General features: G+C 40.4%; 3 protein-coding genes across 5 annotated transcripts; 1 reads left to right on the top strand and 2 right to left on the bottom strand.

Annotated features, from left to right (window-relative positions):
- Positions 1-1,491: 1,491 nt before the first annotated feature.
- On the top strand, positions 1,492-3,825 carry LOC133738932 (uncharacterized). Of its 3 annotated transcripts, XM_062166619.1 has the most exons (8): positions 1,492-1,648; positions 1,836-1,957; positions 2,073-2,207; positions 2,299-2,596; positions 2,762-2,823; positions 3,081-3,162; positions 3,435-3,564; positions 3,658-3,825. In XM_062166619.1, exons 1-7 carry the CDS (start codon positions 1,606-1,608, stop codon positions 3,548-3,550), a joined length of 858 nt encoding a protein of 285 aa, XP_062022603.1. In that variant the 5' UTR covers positions 1,492-1,605; the 3' UTR covers positions 3,551-3,564; positions 3,658-3,825. The 3 variants fall into 3 exon arrangements, with proteins under 3 accessions (XP_062022603.1, XP_062022602.1, XP_062022604.1); XM_062166618.1 differs by having other exon boundaries at positions 3,435-3,825; XM_062166620.1 differs by lacking the exon at positions 2,762-2,823 and having other exon boundaries at positions 2,299-2,648; positions 3,435-3,825.
- Positions 3,826-4,481: 656 nt separating this feature from the next.
- LOC133738295 (protein ALP1-like) lies at positions 4,482-6,357 on the bottom strand. The gene has a single exon (XM_062165807.1). It carries the CDS (start codon positions 6,253-6,255, stop codon positions 4,720-4,722), a length of 1,536 nt encoding a protein of 511 aa, XP_062021791.1. The 5' UTR covers positions 6,256-6,357; the 3' UTR covers positions 4,482-4,719.
- Positions 6,358-8,816: 2,459 nt separating this feature from the next.
- On the bottom strand, positions 8,817-12,604 carry LOC133739859 (peptidyl-prolyl cis-trans isomerase CYP57). Its single transcript, XM_062167666.1, has 10 exons — positions 12,280-12,604; positions 12,016-12,194; positions 11,827-11,928; positions 11,627-11,733; positions 11,355-11,496; positions 10,779-11,004; positions 10,573-10,612; positions 10,132-10,327; positions 9,495-9,635; positions 8,817-9,292 (listed from the first exon to the last, which is right to left on the bottom strand). Exons 1-10 carry the CDS (start codon positions 12,497-12,499, stop codon positions 9,158-9,160), a joined length of 1,488 nt encoding a protein of 495 aa, XP_062023650.1. The 5' UTR covers positions 12,500-12,604; the 3' UTR covers positions 8,817-9,157.
- Between the last annotated feature and the right edge of the window lie 274 nt (positions 12,605-12,878).

Below are 12,878 nucleotides of genomic sequence, written 5' to 3'. Positions count from 1 at the left end.
TCATATGAAATGATCCACCATGAGTGTAGATCATTGTGTCAAATTTTCAGAATTTATTTTCATGCCATTGGGCCGAAATCGCTGCTGGACTCCTTACAGGTCCAGTTTTCCAGTTTTGCTTCTGCATAAAATTGGGCTGACTGTTTGAAGGCCTTCCACTTCTATTTGGCTCTTGCACTCTTCATAAGAAATGTTTCTTAGGATGTCTAGAATGGATCTGGAAGGTTTCAGCTCATTTGAAGTTCATTTGGTCAGGTGGTCGCTCCTTCTTCCTTGTTTGGCTTGGTTTCTCCTAGCCGGAGTAGGAAAATGTGTAAAGTTGACATTTTTAGTGCATTTCCATTTTTCTCCATCATTTTCTAGCATGATAAGGAAAACATAATAAATATATATAAATAAACACAAGGTTAAGCAAAAGTACAAGATTAGGGAAATAATGAAATTGGATTAGTCAACATTAAATTTGGACTTTAGAACAAGTAATTTCCATGTTTTAGGGGACAAATATGTATATGAATTATGATCCAACAATACATCAAAACATCTCTAAGATGATCTAAGTTCTCTCTAGAGCAAACCTCTCTAAGAGCAACTCCTCTCCTTCTCTTTCTCTTATCGGTGATCACACTCCTAGTCCTAGTCTTCTCGGAAGCCGACTTTCAGTGCCACCAAACCCTCTGTCAACGTACTTCGGTCCTAGTCTCCTCGGGAGCCGATTGTAGTACCACGACCACAACGGTTATGGAACCAGCCAAGCAAGGGTAACGCCCTCGCAAACCAGCCAAGCTAAAGTCACGCTTTAGCAAGTTCTCTCTACTTCCCAGTGGTTCTCGCTCTGCTCGATCTACAACATCGAGTATCGATTGTGATTTTCAAGAAGCTCAGCAAAAGTCCTCACCACGAGGCATAAAGAATCCCACGACGAGGTTTGTGCTCTCCTCGTCTACAGTCGCTCAAAAGAAGTCAGGTCAAGGGACACCCCCGACGACCGCACCCGAACGGTGCTGGCACGCCCGCGCAGAAAAGAGACTGTTGACCAGCTGCAACAAAATTGGAGCCAAACATTTTGGCACGCCCAGTGGGACTACACTAGAGTCTTTTTGCATTTAAGATGAAAATATAAGATATCTATGTCAAAAAAGATAAGGTCAAGAGGGTCATTTGACCCTCCTCGACCCTAGCTGCTACTCCCTTGCTGAGTTAGGGCATGAACTGTGTGAGCCAGTTTACATTATTTTTAGTTTTTATTTTTAGTTTTTATCTTGAGAATAAATAAATAGTTTTGTATTTAATATTATAAAATATTAATGAAAAACCAAATAATAGGTTAAAAAAAAGTAGAGTTGGATGTTCATGAGCCTCAGCACTAACGTGCATCGTAGAATTTTCGACAAATGCTTTCGTCTCTGTTTGGACTGGACCATGCCTCATTGCGCTAACATTCTCTGCAGAGGCCCAATCCATTACACTCAAACTGCGTCGTTTCGATCTGGACTGCCAAGTGTGTACAAAAGTACGTACTCCAAAGTCCAAAGCAAAAGAGCTTCGCTTCGGAGTTTGGACTGTTCGCTTCGCCGGAGCATCACGGCCAGTCTAACTTCAGCCATGGCGGATCCCTACCAGAGATACGCTGCTCCGCCGGAACGAGGTTTTTCACTTTGCCCTATCCCTAATTTCACTGCCACCAATTTTTCACTTTCCCGAACAAAATCACGGTCAATTTCCATATCTCACACTCTCAGAATTACTCCATGAAATCGTTTCTGTATAATGCACAGGGTTTTTATGAACGATTTGTGTCTAGAATTTGATCGATAGTGTATATATTTTGCTAGGTAGTGTAGCAAAGTCCAATTTTCCTGGTTACTTATCATCCGAAGCACCATCGTTGCTTTCGAATCACACTTTTGCCCCTACTGAATTGAGAAGCTATTCTTCGGATTTTCTGCTGAGAGATGTAAGAAGTTAAACTGCTACTTATGGATTGATATAAGTATGTGATTATGGATATGTGTAATAATTGAAGATGTATGTGTGCATGTGTGAAGAATTGTGTTATTTGACTACTGCAGAAATCGTTGGGGTCTGTGCCGTATGGTGTAGATGATAGTAGAGTTCGTTCTGATTCGGGTGTTGGGGTGACAGCAGGGTCTAGCCTATATGATCCTCTGGAAGATACTTATCGAAGCCAGAGACGGGATATTGCGGTGAGTTACTTTGAGTCTTGTGACATTTTTGTATACATGCCTGCGTGTATTGTAATGTATGAAAGAATTGTGTTGTTCTGTCTGTTTGCAGATGAGGTCAATGACGCCTGGGGTTTATGGTGTAGATGCTGTGAGTGTTAGTGTTCGTGCTGAACCTCGTCTTACTGTAACAGCAGGGGCTGGTTTTCCATCTCCTTTACAAGCTCAGACTTTATTAAACCAAAGACATGAGGTTGGAGCTGGCATTGGCTCAAGTGTTTCTACTGACTTCAGTAGAGAAAGGTCTGTGCCTTCGAGGAGTGGTGATGGTCTCCCAGTCCTGAAAGGGGAATCAAACATTTTGTTTGTGGATGGACTTCCCACTGACTGTACCAGAAGAGAAGTAGGCCGTATCCTTTTGCTTTTCGTGTGTCTATTTTTGCATGCCTGTGAATGTTTCAGGTATGCAACATTTCCAGGATAACTGTTTTTTACTTTGCGGTGGAAATGACTGCCCGAAACCTGCTATTTCATTCCTTTGTTCCAGTCATTTCAAACCTTAACTTATTATGAAGATCTATTTCGTCCATTCATTGGCTTTAAAGAAATCAAAGTAGTTCACAAGGAGCCTAGACGCGTAAGTGCACTCATTTACCTAGTTCTATCAAGTAATTTTGATAGACATCATAAAGGTTTAACACTGAGAGTCCACTAGTAGAGGAAAGCAACTGCACTTGTCATTGCCTTTTAGTGATGCAGAGTTGAGATAAGGCTATGGTTTTGTCCGTGTCAACTAGCAAAAACTTTTTGCTTGGGGAAAATGGTTTTTTGCTGCCATTTGTGTCTTGCTTTTGAATTGCTTCTGATCATAGTTTCCCTGTGTTTGGGTAGCAGAGTGGAGATAAGGCAATGGTTTTATGCTTTGTGGAGTTTGTGGATCCAAAGTGTGCTTTGACTGCTATGGAAGCTCTACAAGGTATCATACATGCAATATCCATGATCTCTCCGCTTAGACCAAAAAAAATTGCATTTGATTACATTACTAAGCATAAGTATGCTGTTCAGTATTTTATTTTCCATTCTGGTCTGAAGTATCTTCGGAAAAATATCTCATGTTTAAATGTTTACTGTATATGTAGCTTTTTTGTAGCCTGTTTGGAAAAATGAGTTGATAAAGCTTTCATTAATTTCTAGCAATTTGAGGAAAAATATATCACTTATCAAGCTCTGAAATGTGGATGTACACAGGTTACAAGTTTGATGACAAGAAACCTGATTCCCTTCCATTGAGGATCCACTTTGCACATTTTCCTTTCCGTCTACCATCTGATTCCGATCAGAAACGAAGTGGAATCCGACACTGACGAAAAAATGACCGGTATGAAATCCCTTGTCTTCGTCCAGAGACGAGCAAATCTTTTCAATACTGAGTCAGTGAATTGTGTAAATCAACAATTAGATGTATATGTAGGTTGTGGCATGATACATGAGCAGCGAGCTCGATACAAAGGATGGCCTTATATTGACTTGGCCCACAGACTTCGAACCACTTAATTGTTGTAGTTTAGGAAAGGATTGCGAAAGCTGGCCGTAGCCTGTCTGATGACGTCTTTATTTGAACTACCTTTTGAATTCTTTATTTGATGTTTAGGGTCTTAATTTCGTATGGATAGAAATGAAAAGGAGCTAATTTCGGGTTTCCATTATAAGATTGCGAGGTTCTTGATGATAGAATGAAAGAGGCAATAATAGTTTTTTATGCATGAACTTGAAGCTTGCAAGCTCTATATTTAAGGTGCAAGGTTCTAGGGTGGAAAAACCAATTTGGAAGATGGCTTAGGTAGTCTGAAGATTGTTGAAAGGGGAAAACGAGCGGTGTTCTTAACTGCCCAGGAAAAACACTTTACGCAGATTGACGCTTGTAGAAGTAAAAAACTAAACAGAATTTTATGAAGAAAAAAATTATTACGCAATTGGTTATAGTTTAAGCTGGACATCAGTGGCTATTCATTGACATACAGTACTATTTCATGTGCAACTGTTGGGCATGGAAAATGCCTCTGACTAAAGGGAACAGATGGACATAATATAATATGAAATATGAAGGTTCCTAGTCTCAAATTGTTGCTCTTTATTCAACTACCACGATTCTTAAACTAACTAGATTTTGACATATTGCATAAGGGAGACGAAGAATGCACGCAATATTAGTTCATAGTCAGAGAGAGTGCCACATTTTCAAACACTAAAGAAAGAGTTCGCATCGTAGTGGCCATTTTAAAACATGATTCATAATGAAGCAAAAGAATATCAATTTCATTCATCTCTTATTTGGTAACTGAAGTATGGATCATAGGTTACAATGTTTGATCTTGATCATGTATAACTTACCCTATAAAGATTACAATCATCCAATTGTGGAAGGGAAGAATATCTATGTTTTACAGAGCCCCTTTACACAAATCACAAATAAGGAGGAATGACTTCTACAACGTTACAACTAATTAGTAAGCAAAAAAGAATAGAAAGAAGCCTAGAGAAAAGAAGTGCCTGCAAGGCCATGATGCAAAAGATTATGAGCAATGGAATCCCTCGCCTTCATTGAGCTTTGTGATCTCAAAGCAACCTCCGGAACCATCTCATCATCCACAAGCTCAAACCTCAGCTCGGGGTCGATTTCCTCATTCCTCAGCTCGCATATGTTGTGCAGCACACAGCAAGCCCCAAGAACCACAGGCAAGTCCTGGAGCTTCACCTCCGTCCTCTTCTGCAAGCACAACCACCTCCCTTTCAACCTCGCAAACGCATCTTTCGACACATTCTGAATCTCCCCAATCTTCTCATTGAACGCATGCTGCGTCCAAGTAAGATGCTGCTGAGTATACGGCACCAGCACCCAGTCCAGCAAAGGGTACCCCGAACCCCCCACAATCCACACACCTTTAAGCAAACCATTCCCGGCCCTCTGATGCAAAGCCGACTTCTCCAGAACCTGATCATCCGGCATTGAACCAGGCCACCCTATACACACATCAGTGAACACCCCTTTCGGATTCACCACACCTTGCACAGTGATGGAGTAGCTAGTCTTCTGGTTCCTCTCTGTATGCCTCTTGTTAAAATAAGCTGCCACACTAATCTTCGGAGCTATGATCGGAATATGAGTGGTGTACATAGACCCTACAACATTAGGTATACCCGAAAACGATTCGAACTCGTCCTTCACCTTCCGCAAAACACCATCCTCCGGCCAATTCAAGTACTTGGGCATCAACACAGTCCTAATCGCTGAGCAGACTTCGAGTACTAGCTTATGACAAGTCGATATCCCTAACCCGAATCGCTTCGAAACGAGCCGGAGCGGGTCGCCGGTAGCTAACCTCCACAAACAGACGGCGACTCTCTGCCGGACCGGAATTGCATTCCGGAGAGTGGTGTCCTCTTTCGCTATAGCCGAATTGAGCTCGTCGCAGATCAAATCGAACGTGGCCTTCCCCATCCGGAAGGCTTTTTTGAAGTCCTCTTCCGGGAAATCGGGTTGGTTACACTCGTCCCACCAGGCCTTGGACCGGTCCTTGACCCAAAGCCTCCGCTGGTGACCCGACCCGCTTCCTCCGGGTTTCGCGCCCTTTTCGGAGGCCGCCGCCGCCGCGGCAGCAACGGCAGCGGTCGCCGCGTTTCTCGACTTCTTGCGCTTCACGGTCTCGGACTCCTCGACGTCCGAGTAGTAGCCCTGCAAATCGGAGTAGTACTCCACCATGGCCTTGGTCTTCGTCGTCTGCTTCTGCTTCTCTTCGGCAAACGACTTGTCGTCATTTGAGGCCCGGTCGAGGTCCTCCTTCTCCTGCTGCTCCAGCAGCGACAGGGTGGTGATGATCCCCTTCAGGTCCTTCATCTTGCCTTGCTTTCCCGGCGGGCCGTCGTCGTCGGCGGCGGCGGCGGCGGTCTTACGACGGCGTTTCTTGGCGGTATCATTGTTCATTTGGTGGTGGAGAGAGGAGTGGAGGAAGGAGTAGATGTAGGAGAGGTCTGGGTCTGGGTCCGGGTTGGGTGTGGGTTTCAATTTCATATAGAAGAAGAAGGGAGCTGAAAAAGCAAAGGGCGAAAGAGAAAGAAAGGTCTTTGGCTTTGAACACTGAAAAAGGATTATATGGATTGTGTGTGTACGCAATGTGAACACGAAGAGTGACAAAGGATTTAGAAATTGTACCTGTTGGGATTGAATAAGCGCGTAAATACAACAGAGTCTTATATAAATACCATCATACCAATTGAATTTATGAAATAAAAAAGAATTGTTCTAGATTACTACTACTATCTTTTCTTTCTCGTGGTGTTCTCGCCTTCTACTATCTTTTTCTTCTTCTCATCCGCATTCGTCTTAATTAAGATGATCGGAACATCATCATATTTGTCTAATTTAAATCTGAGTTTCGTGTATAAGTTAATGCGTTTTTTATACGTACTGATCGTGATTGATAAAAACAAACTTGTCACGCGATATGATGCTCTACTAAAATCTCTTCTAAAATAAATATTTAAATCATTAAAAATTATTCAATCACCATATTATCGTTATTACTTTTAAAAAAACTAGTCTAATATTAACGTAATCAAACCAACCATGAATTTCTTTGCATAGAAGTACATCTTAATCTTAATTTTGAATGTCAATGCATCGTGATCCTATATCAAGAATAACTTTAACATGAAAGGTCTAAATATAATTTTAATATTAACCGAAACTATTTCAAAGCTAGACTAAAACAATTAAAAAATAAATGAAAACAGACCATTCTAAACCTCATAATATTCATGGTAAAGAAAAAGAATTTTTGGTATTTTAGTCTTTCAATGTACACATACGCTGATACGCAATTGTTAGAATTACACTAATGAACTTTTTGCTTTTCTTTCTCTTCGATGACATAATGAGTAAAGTAATAATGTACCAAAAAAAAAAAAAAAAAGAATTAATGAGTAGAGTCCGTTATTAAATGTGTTTAAGATGGGAAGAGTGAATAACGTGCCGCACAATGGTTGACTTGGAGTTATCCCCCAGGTGTGAACACACGGAAATAAACAAGACGTAAACTCAAAAAGGAGGGTACACATGTGAACGCGTTTTATGAAGTGGCTCTAAATGGCGGTGGTAGGTGCGTAGGTGTAAGACGGTGACTTTTGGTTTTTTATTGTTGTTATTTATAATATATCATTATCAGAAATCAAAGCGCGAAGAGATTGTTGGATTGCTCGGCAAGTTTGGAATGTTAAAACTTTTCTATGCAAAGGAGACGCAAACTTCAAACTCCTTTTGACATTTTCGGTGGAAAATGTTGGGCCTCGAGACACACAGAGGTGGCCCAGCATGATATTGTGGGCCCCCGCCGCGACGATCCTTCTGATAGAGGCTAGCGGGTTCACTGGATATCTTGTATCACATGGAGGATTTTGATTTGATAGAGGGTTTTTTTTTTGTTCCTGGGGAACATTGTAGAGAATCCCGTAGGTGCAAGTGTGCAACGCACAGTCGGCTACAGCCCCATGGATACATATGAGGTAGCAAATTCAACAATATACGCTACTTTTGACCTCATCCGTCAGAATGACTAGAGCAAACCCACATACACAAAAAAAAAAAAAAACATGATGAGAGGTAAAGAACACAGCACTATTGCTTGGATTAGAAGTATATTCTTGTTATTGCCGTATTCTCAGTAATCGTGTGGTTTTAGAACCAGCTTACAGATATTGTTCACATTGACAGTCTGAACACTAAAAACGAATTTGTAAGTTGTAGAAGCAGCTCTTCACAAATGACCCTTAATTATAAATAACTAGTCTTATACCCGTGCCATCCCTTCGTTAATCGTTATTGTTGAAAGGAGGAGACACGTGGGAGTTTTCTCATCCGCTTCCTCTATTTTATGTATTTTGTGTTTTTATTTTATCATGTAATGACTAATGAAATTCCTTTTAGATAATTTCATTAGTCATTACAAGCTTTTATTTTTATTTTTAAAAATTTAAAATTTGGTGAAGTCTTTGACACCACACACTTCAAACTTCAACTTATAAAGAGAATAGAGATAAATTGTAAGACTTGTATCCAAAAAGTGATTAACCCGAAGTTTGTATCAAAAACAAAAAAAACCCAAACCCGTTGGTAATATGAACTCATCATCTAGACGGGAAAACGATTTGTTACTCTTCCAGTCAACAGGTCTAAGTTTAGATTGGTTGGCTAAGCAATTTTCATAGAAATCCATAAACAATTCAAATATGCGAAGAATCAACAGCTAGCTTTTATATCATTTGTCTGGTGTTTGGAATGAGCGAAACAAAACGAAAAGTAGGTTTCGAGAAGAAACGCAGCGTTGCGGTCTTGCAATATTGGACAGGTCAACAGAAACAGGCCCGGAACTTTCCCCAAATTACTGATACATTGGATTTTCCCATGCTGCCGAAGCCGCAATGATAAATTAGGCTAGTATGGTCGGTCGAGCTCCATTAAAAAACCGTGTGAATCAACCAAGTCTACAAGTTATGTCCCGAAGCTTTGAAAAGGTAAACCCTGCAGAAGATTATCCAAAGTCCAAACCAATAGATGAGATGCAAGGGACCCTAGACTTGCTTCGAGGATAACTACACATTAAATCTGTCTAATCTAATATTAATCAGAAGAGACTATAGTCAGAGATGGGGGGAAATCTGGAAAGAGCGCGACCCACATTATTCATTGACACAGCTGGAGAACCACAGTCTTTTGCTACTATAATAAAGATTAGATGAGCCGGTCAATGAGATTGATGAAACTGTTTTGAATAATGTGCCTCAATCTCCCCTAGTTTCATGTAAGTGTGGCTAAATGTGGACAGTCTCAGCAGGTATGCAACATACAAAGGCAAATGGCATGCAACTCTCCTGATTCCATAATATTCACAAACCGGTGAAGTATGGCGGAGGTGAGGTCAAGTAAGAGATTTGCCGGCCCATTCTCGCTCTCTTCGTTTTTGCTTTGCTTGCATCCGGTTGAACTTCTCTTTCCCCTTCTCCAAAAGAGGGTCAAGCACAACGTAATCATTTATGTCCTCAGTGCGAGTCATCTGCAGAGTGATTTACCGGAAATTAAGCCAAGAACAAGTATAAATCTAGGAAACAACAAATCTATCTGTTATTTAAAAATAGAACTCTCTCTATTGTTACATTCAGGACATGCATTGTTGCTGATTCAGTATCTCTCTGTAAGTAAGGGAACACAATTAATTAATGCAGGGGCATAATCAAATATGATCTGGAGATGCTTACCTTGCCAGTCTCAGGAGCAAATTTTAACTGAGATTTTTGCCAATCAGATAAATCTTCACCATCGCCACCTCCAGATTCACTATCTGGGGCTGTGGGCTTCACACACAGGGTCTTCTTAAACTTCTCAAGTCTTGCTATTGTCTACAAATCCAGAGAAACAGGGTCATAAACAACTACAAAACAGAAAATATCATAGATATTATAAAAATGAGAAACAAATGATGTCCATGCAGTGTTCCAAATTTCAGACAACAGGGATTGTTAACCTCATCCCCTACCCAATCTTGCTATTTGCTTTTTTCTTACTCATCTACAGATGCAAGGGTTCACTGAACAGTAGAAATATTAGAGGTCATATGCTCTTCAAGCAAACGAGAGAACAGAGGGGACATTATCTATATATGAGGACATAATAAGCTGTACTTTCACATTTAGTAAGCTCTCAATCATGCATTATTCCCATTTTGATCAGTCCTTTGATGAACTGTTTGTGGGTATAATCTCATTTAGCCCTCCAATGACATCCATTACTAACATGTAGATATATCATTTTTAATAGATTAGAGATTGATTCCAGCAGAGGACAAGAAAGTAAAATGGTTAATCACAGAAACAATATATATAAGAGCTAACGTACTTCTTCTTCTCGTCCTTGGTTTCTACGCTTCTTCTGTTTCTGCAATTGTCTTCCTCTTTCAGCTTCACTCAACAGCTGTAAGTCTGTATCAGCATTGGCCAGGCGCTCAGCTTTGGCCTCTGATCCTATCCCTTTTTTCTTCAATGACAGCTTTTCTACCCTTGGTTGGTCATCATCAATGCTTTCAGCCTTGGACCTGACAAGTAGAAATGCTGACACTAATTTGAAAATATTCTAAGACGTTTCAATCTTTGTGATCTATTCTAAAATCAGAGAAAGAACATGCCCTTGGCCCAAAACTTTGCCTTAAGGTCAAACTTTTTTTTTCAACACTGAGGAAACTAATAAAGCCCTTGGCCCAAAAATTTGCCTAAAAGGTCAATTCTTTGAAAATGGACACGCTTAAGAAACAAATAGTCCAGTGTCAAGAAAAATCTTTACCTTGTTGTAGATGTTTCACGCTGCTTTGGGCTAGAGCTCCCTGCATATGCAAATGATAGATTAGGTAAATGGACACAAGTTATTGAGGCAATTAAAAACAGGCATCAATTATAAGACAGACAGTTAATGCAAGACATATTCCATGTGAAGAGGAGATAAACAAAACTTTACAGACTGATATACATTGAGTGAGGACAAATGGGTACCATTCGGCAACTTTGGCTTTGGTGGGAGATCTCCCAACTCTTTCCGTTTCCTGAGTATTTGATGACGCATTCGTGCATCAAAATTGGACTCATTATCATCATCATCATCATTATCACTGTAATTAAGAGAATTATAAAATTTTGATTCGGAGTCTTTTGAGGGGTCTTCTTTCTTTGACTGAAGAGCTTCTCTGACAGATAACTGCATCTGCCTTGTTTTGGGATCCTGCATAAAAAAATATATATATAAAAAAAAAAAGGTAAATCCCACTGATGATCAATTGCTTATTCTGTGATGTGACGAAGACCAGATATTATAACGTTGATAATGTTTACACTAGTAGGTTTTCATATTTAGTAAGGTTGATGAGCATAAAACAGATAATAGAGAAGAACATTTCAAATAAACATAGCAGTTCATAAATTTATAAAAGGATTTTTAAAAGAAAATAAATTCACAAGAACTTCACAATAAACAATTACATGATAATTGTAGAAATTATCCATGGACCTACAAACTAGCAAACTCTCAACAGTTCAATATCAACAGCATCACAAGAGATACCACATAATTACCACTTCGTTAATTGGAACTTCTTCCTTCAAAAGACGAGGATCATCCAATAGATCATGACTGCTCTTTATTTTTGTCTTTACAGTTGCCAATTCTCTCTCCTCCTCTTCAGCTTCTTCTCCAAAGGAAAGCAAGTTCAGCTTTCTGCATTGTCGAACAAAGCCACACATGACATAAGTTACAAGCAGTACAACATCTTTCGAACCAGGTACAAAGAAACACATTAACAGACACACATATGCATGAGTTAAAATAGGCACACAAAGAAGCTTACTTCACAGCTTTCTTCTTTGTATCCTTGTTGTCAGTATCATCTGTGGACTGGACCAAAGAACGTGAAAGCACTCTTGGGACAATATCATCAAAGGGATTCCACAGTACCTAAAACAAGGATTATGAGACGAAAACTCCTAAATCACATATGATACATTAAGAGGCAAACTCAAGACTTACTTAAGAAACATGTTTAGCTACCTCTACTGATAATATCCTCGGCGGCGGGTCCAAAGGCCGGTCCTCCTTGTCGGTTTCAATCTCACCCAACCTCACTAGATTGTATATGGAATCACCAGTCACCTGAAACACATACACAAATGCATCCCTTAGTAACAGCTCCATTGCTTCACTCCTGGCAATGAAATCAATAAAGTCTATCATAATTACCTTTCCGAAAATCGTGTGCTTCTTGTCAAGCCAATCGCACCGGTCCAAGTTCATGAAGAACTGGCTCCCATTGGTATTAGGCTTATTGGCATTTGCACAAGCAACTAAACCTCTATGCTTGAATCTCAGCCGCGAGTGAAACTCGTCGGAGAAAAGACCGCCGTAAATACTCTCGCCGCCTAATTACACAGCTCAGCAAATTCAAAACCCTAAACCTGAAGCAAATCCGAATTACTGCGAATCCAAAAAGAACCGGAAATTTACCTTCGCCGGTGGCGGTGGGGTCGCCGCCCTGAACGAGAAAGCCTTTGATGATGCGGTGGAAGATGGTGTTGTTGTAGTAGCCTTCGAGGCAGAGCTGGACGAAGTTGCGGGCGGCCTTGGGGGCCTCTTTGGGCCAGAGCTCGATGTCGAGAGGCCCATGGGTCGTTTGCAGCACCACCTTGCCCCTAGTCGGTGGTTCTAAGACGTATATCGACGACATCGCGACGGCGTTGCCGGAGATTTAAGTCTCTGAGATTGGGGAATTGATTGCTATCGGTTGGTTTATTTCGTTGGGGAAGAAAGAGTTTGGAATTCGATTGGACAGTGAGAACGACGTCGTTCCGGTTTTTTAGAATTTGGGCCCTGGGCGCGGGTAGCCGCAATTACTATGGTTATTTGTTTAATTACTACGGTTGATTATTGCCGTTTTCTTTTTTTACGTGGATTATCGAAATTGCTCATAATTTTAACTTGATTCTCGCTTTAATTCTTCAATTCTGCTTTAAATTTTAACATTTTCTGTTTAATTCTTTGTCAAATTTGGTAATAAAAGTAGCATCGGCCATTATTACATTCTTGCAATTTTTCTCTCCTATCTC

Source organism: Rosa rugosa, chromosome 3, assembly GCF_958449725.1.
Source record: "Rosa rugosa chromosome 3, drRosRugo1.1, whole genome shotgun sequence".
In the NCBI taxonomy this organism is placed as follows: Eukaryota; Viridiplantae; Streptophyta; class Magnoliopsida; order Rosales; family Rosaceae; genus Rosa; species Rosa rugosa.
Note: the sequence above shows the minus strand (reverse complement) of the source record. Positions and strands in the feature narration are given on the sequence as shown.